The following is a 20,386-nucleotide window of genomic DNA, read 5'->3' as shown; positions in this document are numbered from 1 at the left end:
CTAAGAAATAATTTAACAATTTTGCCATGAGGCACCTTCAAGCTTCATGTAAATGGACCTAGAAGAGAAATGAAAGAGTTTTAGATTTGCCAGAAATGTATGCTCCCATAAAAGAGAAGGAATTGCAGGACTTTGTTGGCATTGTGAATAAATGTAGAATGGTTTGTTTTGTGTGGGGAAAGCAGAGAGAGAGAAGGAAAGGATAAGATTGTAATAAGAAGATATTTTTTGCTGTCACTTTGGTTTTCCTTTTTTCTCTTTCAGAATAAAGAAGGGTAAGAAAGACCCAAGCTGTATGTCTGTGTCAAAATATATGAGTCTGAAAAACAAGATGTAAATTACAGGGTTTATAAGTTGTTATTTCCAATGTTACTGATTTTGATTTTAGTGCTTTACAAACTTTATTGCTCATTTTATTAACTAGGGAAAAGCGTTTCGCATTTCTAGTTCAATACATTCTTTTTTCTTTTCTTTCCCTCTTCCTCCCTCTCTCTGCCTTCCTTTGTTATGCCAGAATAAAGAAAGCAATTACAGACCAGCCAGTTACAACTGAAAATACAAATGGGACATAGTTAATTTTGCTGCCTGTAAACCTTAGGTTGTACTTTTGTGTTTTACACACAATATGCAGAAATAAAAATAGACCAAACATGTATATGTGTGTCTGTGGATGCGTGTACTGAAAGAAAGACAAACATTATGTTATTAGATAAGGATGTAAAAATACAGTGGATAAAAAAAGAACCTGGATTCCCTCTCAGAAGGTAAATGAACCCTTGTTTCAAGAAGAAGAGGCACGCAGATTATATATTATGCAAGACTGAGAACCAAGATTTCATAAGGAGGGGCCCTGGCAGGAAGAATAACAGATCCTGCACTGGATGTATCTCAGGTCTGATAGCAAGATAGGGGAACAGCACTAATTCTGCAGCCTTTTTAGTCTGTTCTGTCGCAGAAGGGGCACTGCTGGGTCAGTCAGCTCACTAGTAATTGTGTTTTACAGACTTCTAAAGCAATTGGCTCAGTCAGTCCCAATTCAATAAAAGTGTAGAGCGAGAGTGAGAGCACTTTTGTTCTATTTTTTACTTGAAATTATTTCATTCAGCAGTCTGTCTTTTTTATTACCAGGATTTGACATTAGCACTCCAAGCTATATTAGCATCCATTTCAGCAGTTCAGTAATGGTATTAAAAAAACACTTAACTTCAACGGTGAATGGTTGTATGACAGTGCCATAAAAATCCACATTAAAAAAAACTTATGTATTTGTCCCTGCAAATTATTTTTCACTCATTTAACCACTTCAAAACTAATTCTCTTGCCTGGTGTTTGCAAGAGCTTTAGCAGCAAGGAAGGCTTGTAAAGGGGCTGCAACTGCAGCAACAATGGCATAAACAGAAAAAATGAAAACACTTGAAGAAGAAGAAAAAAGTAATAGGAACATGCAAGCACAGATACAAGCAAAGACCTTCCATTTTGAGTGGATGCCTGTCATTTATCAACTGAAGTAAGATTTTTTAAGCTCAAATCACTCGAGGTAAAATCTTTGGCATCTTCCAGATTTCTGGGATTTAATTTTGAACCCAGCACTCTCCAAGCTTGGGACGGTAGCCTAACTATCTTGGCACTGCAGTGCATTCATAAATGACTGCATTAGGTTCTAAATTTTGATTAAACATTCTGTAATTAATCAATGGTAGACATGAAGCAGTTGGCAAGGTCCAGAGCTGCAAAATGTTTAAGACATAAAACATTACAAAGTAATTAGAATGTGCTCCTTCAAGAGAAGGATTGCCTTCAATAAAGAGGTAAATGATAGCATCATGTTTATTGTGGACGTAGGCAGCCAGCGCAATATGATAAACTGCAGGAGATACACGTATCAGTAATCATCCACATTATTAGTGTCATTAATCATAATTCTAAAAATATGACAGCAGCAGCCAACTTTTTGACCAATTTTGCCTCTGCCTGTTGGCCGTTATAACTTCACTAATAGACTGCAGAGCTCCTGTGCGTGGCAGTTTGCATTGAGAATGGAAGGTTAATTATATTTGAGCTGCTGATTCCTTCTCTCCTCGGAAAAGACTGAGCACTTTGACAATCCCAGGAGCTCACTGCTGTTAAACCAGTAAAAGTTCTTTATTGAAATTTTCTTTGTTGGTCAGGAATGAGTAGATGTTTCAAATGAGATATAAGCGCCAGGCTGGGACAACCGCTAATGTTTCTTCCAAAATAATCCTTGGACAGCAAGCTGAAGTTAGATATCTTTGCACATTCTCTTGTGGATGAGTAAAAAGTTGAGAATTTAATAAATGCTGACAATAGCATGTATGGAAGAATCTCGGAGGTTTGAAATTACTGGGAAGTTGGGGAATCAGTGAAAGGAGGCTTTAGGATAATCAGATATCCAGTGACCTGATAGGGGTACTTATTTAGTAATGTAAAATTACTAATAAAGGAACCCTGTTGAAATGCCATATATATTTGGTTTTATAGTTCCTCTTGTATTATATGAATAAAACTAGTATTTTTAGGCAAACATTATGAATGAGAATTACTATTCCATTATGATCAAAATAATTGGTTTAGAGACTTACTGTGAAATCTGAAATCAAACGATCCCTGGACCTCAGGTTTTATTATTATTTTGAACTTGATGTTCAATAAGTAAAGAGTCAGTAAATCTCCAAAGCAAACCATAAGATAATGTGTTGCTGTGCATTAACATCTGAGAGAAAAAAAAATTGGTTTGAATTCAGAGCTGGGGAAAGCTAGGAATTCTACCTGAATTTTGACTTTATTTCTGCATTTACTGAAACTTGGAGTTCAGTAAAATTCATGAGTGGCATGGTGATATGGAGGGTCTGTTTACATAAAAACTTGCAAAATTATCACATTTGGCTGTAGCAGTAAAATTAAATGAAGGATGACAACTTCTGATTACAAAACTTGGATCATGTAATATTTAGATTATTTAGGTTTGAAGAGAAAAGTTAATGCATGTATTTTCCATCCCTTCAGTATTTTTTAAGGGAAAATACACCTTATGTACAGGGGACTAACAAATACTTCAACACAGTGGATATGAGGACTTAATACATGACTGCAGTGCACACTGCACCTACTAAACTTCTCTGTAGAGCTTGTGTAAATTGTAGAAACAGCTTTGGAGTGATAGACAGCAGTGCTGAGCACCTGTTATGCCCATCAAAGGACTCTGTCATATGTATAATGACTACTTGTGCATGTAACTTTGTGACACTGTGTTAGTTCAATTTGAAAATATTCCGTCAGATAAATCCTCTTATTCTAAACTTTCTCAACCAGTCCGGATATTAGACAAGACTGCTGGCTTTTGTAATGAGTCTGTTTTGCTTCCAGGCAGCTTGTAAAGTGAGAGGTTGAAGTGTTGCAACATAGTTTTGATAGTTTCTCAGCAACTTTGGCAAGTACGCCAGTCCTTGTGCTTTTAGTTTGTAACATCTTTTGATCTTTAATGGACAACAATAGTAATATATTGAGAGTGCAACATAACCTCAATGCTTCTGAGCACACACAACTGTTGTGGAAGCATAATTCTGTTCACACCATAAGGACCATTTCACTAAACACCTCAACAGGTATGTACTGAATTATTGGACCTTTCAAGAATCTCAAGCCTGACAGATTTTTTTTTTTAATTTGGTAGCAAATATTGCCATCAAATATCAGTTTCATATTTATCTGCACAGTCAACTACTCTGCCTTCCTAAATGCTGTCACTGCATTAACATTTTTTTATGCATTCCATGGTGATGATAAATTGTTTTCTGACTCTAACTGTGAATTAAGTATGCAAAAGGCATGTTTGCCACTACCAACAAACCAATAATTCTCACTAACATCTTCAGAGTTACAACATTTATAAAGTAGCAAAGTGGAGTAAACAAACCATCTGTTTGGCTTTACCATATATGTCATGCTCTCTTATTAGCATATTACGATTCATTTAGTAAACAAATTTGGTGATTTTGTTCATGTCAAAGTTAGAGGGAGTTTGAAGATGATTAACATTCCTGGGACAGGCACATTAATACATTGCTTCCTCTGCAAAGTTAAATGGCTTCTCAGGAGAATCACCCCTTGTTGACAAGATGAGACTGTCAATTTTGTTTGCCTGCCACATTAGGGGCCGTAAGGGGATGGGAAGCTCTGAGAAAGAGGAGCAGTGTAGGCAGCATAATTCACTGTGAATTGAAAAAAGAAGTCTAATTCTGATAAATGGTTGACCCCAATACATCCTACCTGTTATTACAACAGACGTGCCGTATCTGTGCAGTAAATTAGTTAAACCCCTAAAGAGTTTGATAGGAGCTTATCTTCAAGTGAATAATTTGAGTGTAGAGGGAGTTGTCTTCGTGACCAGTGTGAGTGATTTGTTTCATATTGAAAGGGATTGAAATGACTGGGCTCCGCATCTTTAATTTGCAAGAACTTGCTTGTCCTTTATTTCCTGTTTTTAATAAGCACTAGGTTTTTTTACTTTTTTAATAGGTGCTGAACTGTATTTTACCTTTTGGATTTTCTTCTTATGAAAGGTTAATATTTTTCAGATTCTATGCAATTTCAGGCCTCAAGAGCTGATGCTATTACCCTGTTCATGTAGAAATGCCATGGTTTTATTGGGTAGTGTAGTATTTTTGCCTTAATTCCTAAAGTCTCACCCCTACACCCACTTTTCCCCTTACATTCAGAGGCAAATTAAATATGATCAAATGTATGGAAGCTCTAGCGTACAGACTTAAACTTTGTCTCCATTTAGATACGTTTGAATTTTATCATTTAGGTCAGTTCAGGATTTCACATTTTTATTATCTTTACTTAGATTTATGGATATTTTTTTTCTCTTTTTATTAAACAAAAGAAAACAAAACAAAACAAAACAAAACAAAACAAAACAAAACAAAACAAAACAAACCCTGCATCAAAGGCTGCTGATAGAGTGGCAAAATTAGAACAGTAAGTGAGAAGATAATTTCTTTAACAGTTTCCATTACTAATTAAATTCCAGGAACTGTTTTATTGTTGATTCTCATAAGCAAATGGGAGAAATGACTGCTGCTTCTTTCTTGAAGAAATATCAGAATTGAGGCCATATCTTTCTCATAAATATGTACACTGTTATATTTAGCCAGAGTCTTACTTTCTGGTTCTTTGATTTTAGCTGCATGAAACTCAGCATTTTTGGTCTGCAGAGATTCTGAGAAAGCATAAAATTCTGGATTTACTTTCTGTAGGATTCACCTATTCTGGGCCTTTCTATGAGTTTCATGCTTAAACAAGCAGGAAAAGAACATGAAATTGAGGTAAAAACATATTACTAAATTGTGTCAGCAACTAAAATAATGTGAACATTTAAAACCCAACCATAAGTCTTAATTCTCTTTGCCTCTGAGGTGAAGAGAAACAAAGAAAACTTTCCTTTAACAATTCATTGTAGGTAAAAATATAGGTTTGAATACTGAGCTGAAAATATGTGTAGAAAAAGCCTCACAGGAGGAATAGTGAAAGTTTCATTGTTTATATTTTAAACCAGACTGATAGAACTTAGTTGTAAACTAAGTATAGCAGGAGAATAGCTTTTATGGGCCTGTACAACCAGAGCAGTTACTTCCATATTCAACTTTAATAAGAGGTTCATCAATTTGTATATAAATCACCAGCCAATTGTGTTCTGGTCTTTGCTTTTCTAACAAAACCTTCTCAGACTGCTGAAGATTGTGTGGTTTCAGGTTTTGTAACCCAATAGTAATTCTGTCTTCTTTTAAAAAATAAATCCACTATCACTTGGAAAAAACATCATTTGACAGAAAATAATTTTATTCTGTCTTTCCATGCATTAAATCTCAAAATAAAATTTTATAGTATTAATACCAAATCACTTATTAATCTTAAAACAAAGCTGACCAAAGACTGATAGCGTCCTACTGTCACATTCTGTTTGTTATTTCTTTACAATGTTAGAATGGTAGGGCTAGGTGGTATTAATTTATCAGATTATATTTGCCAGAAAAGGCACTTTCAGAATATCTGCAATTTAAGAAACTGGGATGGTGGTTTTCTTGGAAGCACAGGAAGAATGGTTGTGGCTAGGTACAACTGGAAATGTTGAAATAGGTAATTTCAGAATTTTAATGAACAATACAGTTTACTTTGATGGTTGACTGAGATCTTTACCAGGGAGCCTTGTCGCTTATGATCACACAAGCAGAAGTAGTAGCTGGGACATCAATTGGCTTGGCTTTTCTGTCTCATTGCACCGAGCAGTAGAAAGTGATTTCCACGGTCCCTAACTGGCTACTCCTAACAACTGTGCTTCTCTTTCATTCTCACTTTCTTTTTCTCTCTCATCCCATAATATTTAAGCATAATCATACTTTTCTCTTGCTAAAATAGTTAATAAAATAGTACTGTACGCATAATTTTCAACAGCCTGTCCTGTTCTGAACTGCAAACCCATTCAACCTCATTTTTCATGCAGTTGGTTTTGTTCTCTCTATAATGCTCAGCTCTAAGCAAACAATGCTGTTTATAATACAAATTCTCTCACTTTGCTGTGTGCATCAGAGGTGAGGTTTGCCCTGGTGCTGATAGGACTGCAGCTATGGGTACCTCCAAATCTGGCCATAGAATTCATGCAATTTCTTTACCAGGACAAGTTCTGCTCTGATAAATTCCTTCTCACTCACTTCAAAATGGAATTAAAAGACTGACTAAACGAAAATAAACTAAACTAAAGTGGCCATTAAATTTTTTCTTTCCAAAAAAATGGGCAGTAAATTAGCAAAATCAGATTATTTGACAACTGTAGAAAGGAACTGCTAAAGAGATCCCAATCAGGATTTACGATCTGTGCAAATAGAATGCATGTCTAATTGACCATATTTCCTAGGCTAATAATCCCCTTCCTACTGTTGGTTCATAGTGCATCTGTCACTAAGAAACTTGCTAGTAGTAGGTGGGGTGTAACCAACAATGAATTTTAGTTAAGAAAGAATACTTCCATGAACTTCACAAGAGAAGGAAAATACTACCACCAGTGGCATCGTGCCCAGAGTCAGGGAGCTTCTGTAAATGTTGTAGGATTCTACATTGACTGCTACTGAAACTCCTGTCTGAAAAGGCAGTGGTGAACTCAGAAGTTGATCGTTCACCAGAACCACAGATTTTTTGTGTATCATCATTATCATTATCATTATGATCCTCACAGCAGCACTGCTCCATTCTTACAGCTGAACTTACTCTGGTGAGGACTTTGCACAAACTTTTGTCTTCCATATATGTAATTAATTAATAGTAACTTGAAAAGAGTGGTATTTATGTAAAAAAACCCAAGCATTCTGAGTCCTAGAATTTGTTCAAACTTCCTTGCAACAACAAGCTACATTTCAAAAAATCTTGGAAAAATACCCTTATCATTTTTAAGGATATCTGACATGTTGTATAGACCTAAACAGGTGCTTGGACATACGTACTTTGCCTCAGATAGTATTTTCAGAACAAATCCTCTTCACCATCCCTTGCCTAGGAATGGATAGGTATAGCAACTGAAGTAGAGTGAGTTATGCCTTTAGATAAATGCATTTGATGGCATATTTCTGTATGGAAGTCTTCAATCACCAGTTGCCTTTACCCAGCATTTCCACTGTGAGGATCAAATGCCATTCTGGTAGTTGATGTAAAACTAAGTAATCTAGGATGTCCAGAGACATTCAAAGGATTTATTTAGGTCAAATATTTTGTTTCATACACACATTTATATTTCTGCCAATCATTTATGTTCTTTAAGTTCTTTTCCCCGCAGATACAGCAGCAGTTGCAGTGGTGCAAAGGACATCAGAGATGGCCTTAAATTAGCTAGCTGGGGTATGAGAAGTAATGAAGCCATGGCAAGCTGAAGCTCAGCAGGTTTGGGCACATTTTGCTTCAGGATTTTCTGTCTGTTTGATGGCAGTGCTCATGCATTGGCACAAATCACTCTGCCCAAGCTCTGCCTCATTTTACTCAAGAAGATTGTATACATATACCTGGGACCAGTATCTGGAGAAGGAAGAGTGAAGCAGCTTTGTAGATCACATCAGGAACAGAATAGCTGAGGCAAGAAACTGCAGGTGTCATGGAGAGGAGCAGATGAACAAGATGACAGGTGGTTAGCATCGACTGAGGGCTCGTAGGGGACTTCACAAGGTTTGGGAGAGACAAAGCAGAGGAGAAAGAGTTGGATTAGGATGGAAAAATCTCTGTTTGGTATGAAGAAGGGGGTCTGAGACTTTGGGGGGTTTTAACAAGATTTCAAAACTTCAGTGTCTAAATAAATGAGTTTTTTTCACAACTCATACCTCATTCTCCACCAGAATGTTTTCACATATGATATTTAGGGACAGTGTTAAACACAAGTGAAATAGATTAAGAAATGAATGTAAAAGAATCAATTCTTTTGAACTGTGGTTGCATAATGGAAATTGACTGCTATGAATGAACCTGTGTTCAGAAGTTATGAACAGCAGAGCTAATGCACTGCCATGAGTTCATCTTTATTATTGCATTACACCTGAATCAATTGATAAAGTAGCTTCTTTTTAAGGCTAGGAATGGCACTTAATTGAATAAGAGTCAATGTAATTATATTAGGAGAATCCAACAGTACTGCTGACAGCGGAAAAGGGACACTACTGAGCAGAGTGCCAGAACTGGTCCGCACATTTCTGCACATCGTTTGCCTGACAGATATTATGGGCTGGTGCATACTTTAACTAGATTACTGATTGTTACTGCTGTAAGTGAGAATTTAATAAGGGAGGCATCTCTTCTTATCAGAGCATCAGCAGAGTTTGCATCCATACACTGGTCTTTCTCCGAATGACCTTTGTCTATCTGGGGTTTGGTGGCCCCTCTTAAACAATTTATTCTTATTTCTTCATTTAGTGAATACTAAAGTTGTTTTCACTGCATTCCTGACTGTAATTTTTCTCAGTAGAAGACCAAGGAAATAGTAAGCACAAGTGCTTGGAAGCAGCAATTAAAGTTATCCTGACTAGCTTGTATGCTGAAACCAATTCCCATAACACAGGAGTGAAGAGGGGAGAGAAGGGAAGAAATTAGAAGTACACACATGAGTACTTTATGAATAGTTTGCAGTTAGCCTTATGATGATAAGCGCAAATATGCTTTTATGGTCATTTAATAACTCTGGTCAGTGTGGACAGGCCTTCACAGTAAGCGTTTCCTGTACTTCACTTAGCAACTTTACATGGAGCTACTTTCCATCTGAAACCAGGAAGGCAAGGGACCATCAAGACTACTGTTTATCATTCATGTATGTGCACTGCATGCATCTGTTCAGAACTCATTTGTGGATAATAATGGCTATGGTGTGAATATGCTTTGATTAATTTGTTTTATGTTTTCTGTATTGTTTGATTGAGTCAGTATCCATCAGGACAACAGTAAAAGGGATATCACAGCTGACAAAAAACAGGTTCACGGTCAAGACTTTTTTTAAAGTCTGTGTTTTATTGGTTTCAGATTTTTTTTTTTTAAACCAGATATATCTGGATTGCAATGTGAATTTGTTCTCTCTCTCTCTCTCTCCTCCCCCTCCCCCTTTCTTTCTCTTTTCTCCTCTCCTCTCTCTCTCTTTTGTGATCTCAATTTAGCAAAAGATTAGAAAGCTGATCTTATCACAAGGTAAGCTCAGCCTTCCTAAGTGCAGTGTGGGGATATGCATAATTACACTTCTATGCCTCAAAAAAGCAATGGTGCTATACTTGCTTGTGTGAAAAGAGTATTTCCCATGTGGGACAAAAGCAAGAAATACTCTCCACTTTTTCCACCCTTGCCCATACCTCTCAACTGTCTCCCATTAGGAAAAATCCTCTGTTCTAGACCACCCCTTACTGGAATAATTGCATCCAAGCGCACACAATTCAATTAAGCTGCCTTTTAGTATCAGTTTTATGTCAGAGATCAGTTACCTGCATTTGCAGGTGAATGGGACAGATTAGTTCTATTGCTGTTTGTTATGTGCAACTTAAGTTATGTACAACAGATAAATGAACCACAAAGTAATTTAGAAAATAGCAGAGATTTACTCCACATCAATTTAATCTTCCTGCATTTGCATTTGCTTTATTTATTTGTATTGTATTGCCGTACCATGTTTTGGACTTCAGTTGGTTGAGAGGTATGTTTCAAAGGGTTTCTTAAAATAAAAGCTTCCGATAAGGAAATATTGCTAATAGCTATTGTTCCTCTTCTCCCTTTTTTGTTAACGTAGGACCTGAATGTCTGTAAAATATTTGATCATTGTTACGTCTTCCCATGCCAATTTTGTACCTAGTGCTTTTTGCAAATTAAGCTATTCCTATGTTAAAATTTTCTCTTTCTCTCTCTCTTTCCCCACCCTCCTCCCGCTCCCCCCTCCACTCTCCCACCTCCCCTCTCGCCTCTTTTCCCTCCTACATTTGGGCTCTGATCTGCAATTTATAATGGGCAGACAGACTGGTGAGTCTGCATGTTGTAAATTGCGGGTTTGGGTCCTTAGCTTGCAAAGAATGTTATGCAGTAGAACTTCGCTAATTTTTTTTTTTTTTTACTGACTCAAAAATTCAAGTCACCCTCCAAAGAAACAATAAATATTTGTCATTTTCTCAGCAATGCTGCACATTATGAAAACTGAACCCTAAAGTTTTCCATTACTGAAAACTTTACACTGATTTCTTATACTTAAGCACTTCAGCAAAAATGAGCATGTTCTGTGGTCAAAGGTCTTTGATGTCTGTCATGTTTGTTGGTTGCATCATTAATACAGAAAATAAAATTTTTCGAAGAAGGTTTCCTGACACTACTGCAAATCAGTGAGGTTCTACTGCAGTGGATGAATAAAGCCAATGCCAAAAGTGGAGAGTAGAATGCAGTTTCAAATAATAGACTATTTTATATGTTTACTAACCCAAAGGCTTACATTGTTTGCAAATGTAGAGCTTTATTTCTTGAGAGCAAAGGCCCAGATCCTGTAAAACACTTGAGAGTCTTTTAACTTCCAGCTCTTGGGATCTGGTTTAAAATCCGCTTCCATCAGTTACAGTTTTCCATTGTCTTGAATATCTGCAGTAACTTCAGCAAATACCTAAACCAAACCCATGCTTATGTTTTTAGATTGATTTGGGGCAAAATTCTCACTACCATCAATAGGATGGTTTTTTTCTGGACATTACACTGCTTGAATCAATCAACACTGCATACAGATAGTACAGGGAAAAGGATAGGGAGGAGTAGCAGTGACAATTTAAAAGGATGAAACTACTAACTTTCCAGAAACTTACATTTAGATTTCAAAGACTTGTTCTCTTAAACCCTTCAAGTCTTCTCCATCTTGGCTTGGCCTGATTCTGAACCCCTTTATATGAGAATTAAATTACCAGAATCAGGACCTTATTCAGTTACTCTTATTTTACTCTCCTCCTATAGTTTACTTACAGAGTTACATGAGTACATATATATAAATAAAAACATATTTTTATGGATGGATGGATGGATAAATATCTAAAGACATGGATCCAGACTAAGACATAGACACACATACTTATACCATATATTAATATTTTTGCCTCTTGAAGAGAAAGAAAGCAGGGATTCAGGAATGGAGAAGAACATTTTGTATTTTCTGCTAGTACAATTTATTATTTTTTAAATTTCAAATAAAAGGGCTGTAGCTGCTGTTGGGGACTAACGTTGAGGAGTAGCAGCTAACAAGAAACAAAATAAGGGGGAAATTTGCTTGTTTTGCTTAGTTTATATGTTGCAATTTATCCACTTAAAGAAAGACTGAAATTTTCAACCAACATGGATGGGGATAATTTTTTTTAAAAATTATCAATAAATTATAATTTGGATTTGGTGCTTGTTGACTGTATGTTTAATCAAAAATACTGTACATTTTTCCTTTTCTCCCTTCCCTCTTCCTTTCCCAGACACAGTGCTAACATAAACCTGCACCGTAAACTGTTGACCAAAGAGCTGGATGACATGGGCTTGGACACTTCACAGCCTTCTCTTAGTAAGGACCTTCGCGATGAATTTTTGGTGAAGATATATGGCGCTCAGCATCAGATGGGGCTTGACATAAGGGAAGACACCTCCTCACCTGCTGGCACTGAGGATTCCCATATGAATGGGTACGGCAGGGGCATGGCAGAAGACTATATGGTACTAGACCTGAGCACCACCTCCAGCATCCAGTCCAGCAGCAGTATCCATTCCTCAAGAGAATCTGATGCAGGAAGTGATGAGGGTATTCTCCTGGACGACGTTGATGGGGCAAGTGACAGTGGGGAATCTGCCCACAAAGCAGATGCCCCTGCCTTAGCTGTAGGTATGGGCACCGATGTCCCAGGATCCCTCATGTTCAACAGTGTTTCGGTGAGCAACGGTGGGATAATGTGTAACATTTGCCACAAAATGTACAGCAACAAGGGAACCCTCAGAGTGCACTACAAAACAGTGCACTTGAGAGAAATGCACAAGTGCAAAGTCCCTGGGTGCAACATGATGTTCTCCTCTGTCCGTAGCCGAAACCGGCACAGCCAGAACCCCAATCTGCATAAAAACATTCCTTTCACTTCAGTAGATTAGGTTAAGGACGGACACAGCATAATGCCAGCTCTCAGAGAGGGCCCACTACATCTGAACTGCCATATACAGTCTCCCTTTTTATATATATATATATATATATATATATATATATATATATATATATATATATATATGTATGTATATGTATATGTATATGTATATATATATACACACACATAAATATACATATATATATATAATTTTTTCTTTTCTTTTTTAGCAAAAGAAAGAAACACCAGGTGCTTTTTCCCCTTTGTTGGTTGTTGGGGTTCTTTTCCTTTTCCTTTTTTTTTAATAGAAACAAGAACGTAGGACCTTTAATTTGGGGGAAGAGATCCATTAAGAAAAAAAAAAAATTAAAACAAACAAGCAAACAAAAAGCCCAACACAAAACCTGCAGCTGTCCCTAGTTCTGTTAGAATGTTCTTGGTCATCTCCAAAGAGACAGTTTGCTCTTCCCATAACTTTTGCCTGGAAAAAAAAAGAAAAAAAAAAGAAAAAAAACCGAAAACTAAACAAAACATAACAAAAAAAAAACCACACAAAAAATCCCCCCAAAAACACAAAAAAAATTGCAAACAAACAAAAAGAGAAAGAAAAAACTATCTACTTAGTTGTCTTTGTGTCTTCTAAGCATTGGGGATAACGTTCTACTAAGCATGGCTGTTACACTTGTATATATATATTGAGCCTTGACAGGCCTATGATGTAAAACAATTGTATTGATGGTGGTTTAACTCTAATTTTTTTGCTTAATTTTTACAGTTACATTCAGCTGTTAGATAAGCAGGAAAAATAGTTTGCTGCCTAGTTTTACTCATTTATGTTAGCTTTAATGCACATTTTTAAAAGAACCACGGTCTTGTTTTAACTACCTGCTAGATATAAGTAATACAGAGGTGCTGGCATGCTTTACAGTACCTGATTTGATACAGTTTTTTTGTCTTGTACTATTACATAAATCCAGTCATGCACTTTTTCGTACACTACAAGGGGATGTGTAATAATATCCATGCTTTTTTTTTCTTATACTATTGCCATATTTTCAGTAAGTGTCTTTAAAAAAATACACTTAGATAAAAGTGATCTGGTCAGTATGAGGGCATGAATGCCAAACAAAGAGTATTAGTGTTTAGTGTTAATACAAAAGTGCCAACTTTGCACACATTTTGAGAAAAGAAAATGTAGTTATTCACCGTAACCACAGTTGTAGTTTTTGGACTACACACAGAAAAATACTGGGGAGGGAAAAGGGGTAAAGTGAAATACAGAATTCTTGGTGCTTTTTCCAAGTGCCAATTATTACTAGAAACAATAGTGCATCCTTATTCCTTATATACTACATTGCATAAAAGAAAAAGAAACCAGAATTTTGTCATGTGAACCAGTAGAAATTTTTTTTGTCAAACATGCATAATATTTGGGGATATAAATGCTGATACTACTTGTCACAGAACAAAGATGAATATAATTTTGTGTGCTTCTTATTATAGCCTGGATTTTTGTGGTGTTTTAAAAAAAAAATCAAAACAAACAGGGAAATAATGTTAACTATGTTGTTCTGTAAAGTTGTCTTTTTTGCAATGGAAAGTGCTGTAGTATGATTAAGGCATGTTTTATAGAAGCAATCAAAAGAAATTAATGTCAGAAGCACTTAGTGGCTCTGAAAACATATGCTGGACTTTTTATTGGGTAACTCTCCCTTTGGATAAAATTAGAAGACAGAGAAAAAGGATGTCTAGTTGTGTTAATGTTTTGTGTTTCACTCACATGGTTTGTCAGAAAATAACAAAAGTCCAAGAACTATAATGAGCAAGAGAGCGAGCACAAGCAGGAGACAGGGAAGGATCAAGCAGTTGAGAAAGGCAAAGAGAAAGGAGGCTGCCCTCTGAAATTTTTTGTTTCCGGTGTTTACACATGTTGCTTGAGCTGGTAAACCACACTGGCAGCCTTAGTTACCACAACATACTGACTGAGGGATGGTATTTACTTAAGCTCAATCTACAGCCAAAGCCATTAGGATGTGTGTTGTAGACTCTTTTCTTTACAAAACTAATAACAATAACAGAAGCAAAAAAAACAAACAAACCCCTGAAGGATATTTCAGCATACAATAAAATATTCCTTCAATGAGAATGTGTTCCTTTTCTGTATTTACTGACCCAGAACATTATTCTTCTTAGCAAAGAGTCAGAAATGCTCCATTGTTTCAGCTTGTCGCTCTACTGTTTTGCTATGCATTTTGATTATTCTTACTTTTTATGTCCACTTGAGTACTTAATTCCTATTACATTTTCTAGAGGAAACTCTTACTAAAGATTTCCTCTTTTTTAGTACTTTTTATGCATTTCAGTATTTTTGTTTCCAGAAGTAGGAATCAATATCTAATAAATCAGTATTTCCAGTTGTAGTAAATAAAAGAAAAAATATTTCTAAATTAATTCTCACTATGTTCCTATGAGTTACAAGCCTCTGATAATTTTTTTTTTATTCTGTACACTCATGAAACCCTGAAAACATTTGTGATTTCCACAGTAACTCTAATGAAACTTTACCTTCTGGTTTAACAAAAAGAAAGTTAATTGCAAAAAAGTAAACTGTTTCACTGACATTTTTTTTCATCATTTTCATTTTCTTTAAAATATCAACTACTTTGCCTTGTTGAGTGGAGAGATCTGCTTTGTTTTGTTTTATGTTGTGCAAGCTCAGTGTGTTTGTGAGAAAGGGAAATTAGAAAAATGAGGGTGCATTTTTCCAAAACATATAACCTTTGTAGTGTTACCTGTACTGCACTCTCATCTCTCTTCCCAGGTTAATAGGAAAAAGTAATATAGAAAGTCTAAAAATAAAAGAACAAAAATTGAATTATAATACAGAAAAAAACCCCACTCTTTTGTAGTATCATGGTATAAATAAATACAATTTTTAATGAAAAATGCATTTGAGGTATATAAATAATTCCTCACTGAATCAATCACTGTTCAGCATTCTTATTTCACTATGATTCTGTTAGAGGTCAAATGGGTTTGGTAAACTTGTTTGGAAATTTAAGCATCACCTGTAGATAAATTCAGCAGATTATTGAAATAGAAGAAAAAAATCTGTTTATTACACAAAATTGAACAGCACATTTCAAAAAGTAAGGAAAAAGGGACAAACTTCCAAAAACTACTAGAAGCTCACAAGTCCTACTTTCAATTTCATTCAGATTTTGCTTAAGCTGTGTGGAAGATTTTATCTCTTGTGGACAGAACACTATTCACTGTTATTTTTAGGCAAATCTAGCCAAAAGTAGTTTCTTCAGTGTTACTGAAGTTCAGTGATACTGATGTCAGAAAAGTCTTTTTAGAAGGGCACTTACTTTTAATTGAATGGCATTTTCCTCCTTTCAACTTAGCATGCATCTCTATGAGAATCTGTATTTATCAAAATTGTTCTTGTGATGGAATTTGTATTATCTGAAGAATTCATAAAGGGGCTCTGACATTGTAGTTTGGTTTTACTGAAAGTAGCATTTCTGGGACATCTCAGCAGAGACCCAGAGTGCAGTAAGAATAATGACCAAACATCTCATCTCTCCAGCACAGAACATGGCCTGTAATGGTGTGATGACATGATAAGTATTGTGCAGTTTTTCATGTTATCACAAACTTGTGGTTATCCCTTCACTTTCCAAACCTGTCAGTCTAAACCATTTTGAAAGAGCTAGACCAGCTTTGAGGAGGATACTTTTCCCTTTACATGGAATTTGTTACTTCTTTTTTTTGGTTCCTATAGTTATTGTGGTCACTCTTTCCATATTGTTTCACTGTTTATTCAAGGTAGTTGTATTTTTCTGTAAATATCAAAAAAAAAGTTTTGTCTGCAATTAGAAAATAACTGTACTGAACCTCCTTTAGAAACAGAACTATTTGTATGGGGGTTGTTTAGGATTTTTCTTTTTGTTGTGAGGGTTGGGGGGTCTGGTGTGTCAGGAAACCATATGTTAATGGTTAATCACTAGGTATCTTTTGGAAAACTGTATGAAAAATTGGAAGGAAAACAGCACAGTCAAAGCACAAGAATGGAAACCATGAGTTTTTAACACCCCCTGGTAGCCCCTTCTAACTTTTTAGTCTCAAACATATCATATCACTTACCTATTTATATTTCAGTCTGTTAGACTATCACTAGTACTAATATGATTTTGCCCATAAGTGTGCTCCTGTGAGGACTAATTAGCTGGTGTTAATAAAGAGCTAATTTAACTCATAAATATTTTTGCACACCTTAAAATATTTAGTCAATTTTTCTGAGCTATATCTCAACCAGGTACATTTTGTTATGCCTGAGATTTTAACCTTGCCTTTTAAATTGTAGCTGATGCTGTGGTGACAATGTAGTGGCGCACAAAAGGTATAAGTGCTCTGTCACCGAGTCACAACTCAATTTTACAAAATGTGAAAGGTATAGATTAAAAACCTTAATAGCACATGGACACTGCTCTTAAAGATCTCCCAAAGGCTTTTCATGTCTGAGCTCATAAAATTTGTATGTTTCCTAGGGATCTGTAGATACTTTACACAGAAGAAATTCTGCTACATATTTGCCATGGGTAAACTGCAGTGTATCTTCCTTCCTTCCTTCCTTCCTTCCTTCCTTCCTTCCTTCCTTCCTTCCTTCCTTCCTTCCTTCCTTCCTTCCTGCCTTCCTGCCTTCCTGCCTTCCTGCCTTCCTGCCTTCTGCCATCTCTCCCTCCCTTGTTCCCTCTCTCCCTCCCTTCTGTAGTGGAACTGAAAGTGTACTTCATCTGCCTGTTCCACAAGTTTACATATTTTCCATCTCCTGTATGTTTCCCATTCCATCCTCAAAAAAGGGACAGTTTAGGAAAAATTATCAGTCAGGTTCTGCAAAGTAACTGCCAGCAGTGGTCAGTACCACAGTTGATTTGGTGTAGCAAAATTAATAGGAAGTGGGGATCCCCAGGATGCGCTTGAGTTTTGCCTGAGTTTTAGCCTTTTCAACCCAGTTAAGGATCTAACACAGCTAAATATATGGCATAGGAATGTAAAGCAACAAGACAAGGAGCATCATGAAATTTAGAAAAATGAGATAATCTGAGGTCTGATATGTTCCAGAGACAGGAACTATTTTCAAGACCAGGGATTTAGTTCCAAAAATTTCTCCTCCAATGTGTATGGTACTTTGTAATCAAAATGCTTGATATGGACCCGTTTTTCACATGGTGGTCATTAAGGATGTCATCTGCTGTCAGAAAATAGGACATATTTTTAGAAATGTATTTGTAGTCAAATTCTGCAGGACATTTTCAAAGCAACAATGGTGGCAGAGTAAATAATAAGGAAGGGAAAGTATGGTCAAGGAGTGCACATACACTCCTCTAAGGTTTTTTTTCCACATACATGAATAGAACTGTTACTTCTTCTTCAGTCCCCAGAATTTTTTTGTCACTTTTCTCTTCGGGTTAACAGAATTACTCTTTTCTTTTGAAAAGAGAAGCAAAGGTGTCTGTACTAAGGGCAAGGAGGCAGCAGGAGTTCTCTGTGGGGAAAAGGTGAGTGGCAGACACATGATGGCAGCTGGTATATTTCAGTTCCTTCTTAGTTTTGTTTTTTTTCTTATGTAGTGACATAAGAAAAAGACTTTGCTGCTATAGTAACTCAACAAAACAGTGACTGTAGTGCTACTTTGCTAGATAAGCATCAGCATATCCTGCTGTTGCCACATGATGAGTTGGGCTTTTTTTCTCCCCTTCTTAGGGACATAAAAGGAGCTCTTTTCCATACCCATTTCTACTTCAGGAACAGAGCAACATCATATGATGGACTGAACCTTTCACCCACATGTTTGCCCAAATACATGTCTGTTCCAGTCTCATGGTTTCTGTCTCTTCCTGCCAACACTGCAGCATTATCACTGCCTTTAAACTGGCTGTAACAAAGTGAAGCAGCAGCTATTTTACGTAAGAAGTATTATCTTGAGTCTGTAGTTAACCAGTCTTGTGTGGCTTGTTTTCTCTGTTCAAGTCATGATACTGAATGACAGCTTTGATTTTTTGATCAAGGTGTTGATCATGTATATCCCAATACTGTTGCTGTTATGTTTGGCACTGACACTTAAATGAAAGCGGTTCTGGACCACCAAAGGGTTAAAAAATGGACATGTTTTTGACAAGTCCTCTGACTTTTGCCAGTATTATTGTTCATTATGATGACACTGTGTTTTTTTAAATAGCAGCTGTAGTTGTCATGAAACTATTTTCCCATTCCTCTCCTTTAAAGTGTGATGTTGTAAATTCATGTGACCTTTCCTGCAAAGAATAAATATTTCTTTTTTTATATAAGATCTCAAGACAAGGCTTGTTTTGTAACAAATAGTGTCCCATTACAAAGCAGGAAAAAAACTGAGCTGAGCAGAAAGAAGCATCAGTTCAATTTCACCTCATATCTTTCTAATAACTTACTTGTCACTTTATTACCTTCCAGTAATGTGAATGCTGCTGACAAGACTGTCACACTAACAGCAGACAACACCCTCTCTTCCTTAGCCCCAGCTCTCCTGGCTACTTATTGCACTGGCCCTGAAGGGACACAAACTAATAGTGTGCTTTCAAGTTCAGCACTTGGCCATCAAATATAAAAGGATGTGTAATTGCCTGTTTATCCCCTGTGAAGGCAAAATTGAGTATAAGAACCAGGCTTTCCCTCCCCATTCCCTAACACACACACACACAGACACACACACACAGAGACATACACACACAGGCATGCACACACGTCTGCAGTGAGTGAAGTCCCATCTGGAGCACTTTGATTTGTCTTTGGGAAGCACAGGGCTGCCACTGGCTGCTCTGTAGAGCTATCAGGTAGACAGTAACAAGATGACTTCTTAGCAAAAGGTCAGCTGAGAAATACTGTCTGTAATGGCACTTTTGTCTGCTTATGTAGCAACTAATTGCTTTGTATTGGCATAAGCCATACTGTGCCTGCTAGAAATAGTTGTTTGAATTTGCTACATGTCTTGCTGCATAGGTTCAGTGCCAAACAAGATGTGCAGTCTATTTTTTTAACCGGTTTAGCCCATCCCTGGGTGAATTTCAGAGCAATCTCATCCTCTTGGGTTCCTATCATGACTGCCAACTCCCTGTATTCTATTCTAGTGATAGGAGAATGTCCTGCTCAGGACAGTGTGAACTTCTATAAAGTGTTAGATAAACATATCTGAGACACTATCTACTATCCTCATGCAAAAAGGATTTTTTCCTGATCTATACCTTCATTTGCAAGAACACTGAAAAAGTAAAGGCTCCAGAAGTGCTTCTCAGTTAGGCCATCAGAAGAGAGAGAGTTTTACAGTGAAATAACTCGAGAGCACATACTATGCTTTAAGAAATTTTGAGTGCATGAAGGCCATGCTGGCCACTACCTGGCTGTAGTCACTGCCCTTCCATTTTATTTTGTGCTGACTACTGAAAAGCGGTTGAAAATTCAGCATGAAAATTCATGCTGAAGCATGCTTTCCTTGCAGGGTCTGCAGCATTCCCATGCTGAGATCACAGTGCCAGTTCTGTGTTTACCTGTGAGCATTGGGCACTGTGGATTGAACAGTGCTGGCAACCAGCACAGCACCAAAAAATCAAACACAGGTTTCAGACAAAGCCCAAGACCAAGAGACCTAAACACAGCCATTTTGGAGTTTCTTGTTTTTCATA

The 20,386-nt window shown here is 36.7% G+C and overlaps 1 protein-coding gene across 6 annotated transcripts in view; it reads left to right on the top strand.

The window, feature by feature from the left end:
• BNC2 (basonuclin 2) overlaps positions 1-20,386 on the top strand; it is a 352,999-nt gene that overhangs the window by 315,336 nt on the left and 17,277 nt on the right. For 2 of the 6 annotated variants that reach the window (XM_033086194.1, XM_033086195.1), the window contains exon 6: positions 12,015-12,462. In XM_033086194.1, the coding sequence (XP_032942085.1) occupies positions 12,015-12,462 (448 nt within the window). Of the gene's footprint in view, positions 1-9,698; positions 9,730-12,014; positions 12,731-20,386 lie in introns of those variants that run through there. The other 4 variants (XM_033086193.1, XM_033086192.1, XM_033086196.1 and 1 more) reach the window with 3 other exon arrangements.

This window comes from Catharus ustulatus, chromosome Z (genome assembly GCF_009819885.2).
Source record: "Catharus ustulatus isolate bCatUst1 chromosome Z, bCatUst1.pri.v2, whole genome shotgun sequence".
Taxonomy (NCBI): domain Eukaryota; kingdom Metazoa; phylum Chordata; class Aves; order Passeriformes; family Turdidae; genus Catharus; species Catharus ustulatus.
Note: the sequence above shows the minus strand (reverse complement) of the source record. Positions and strands in the feature narration are given on the sequence as shown.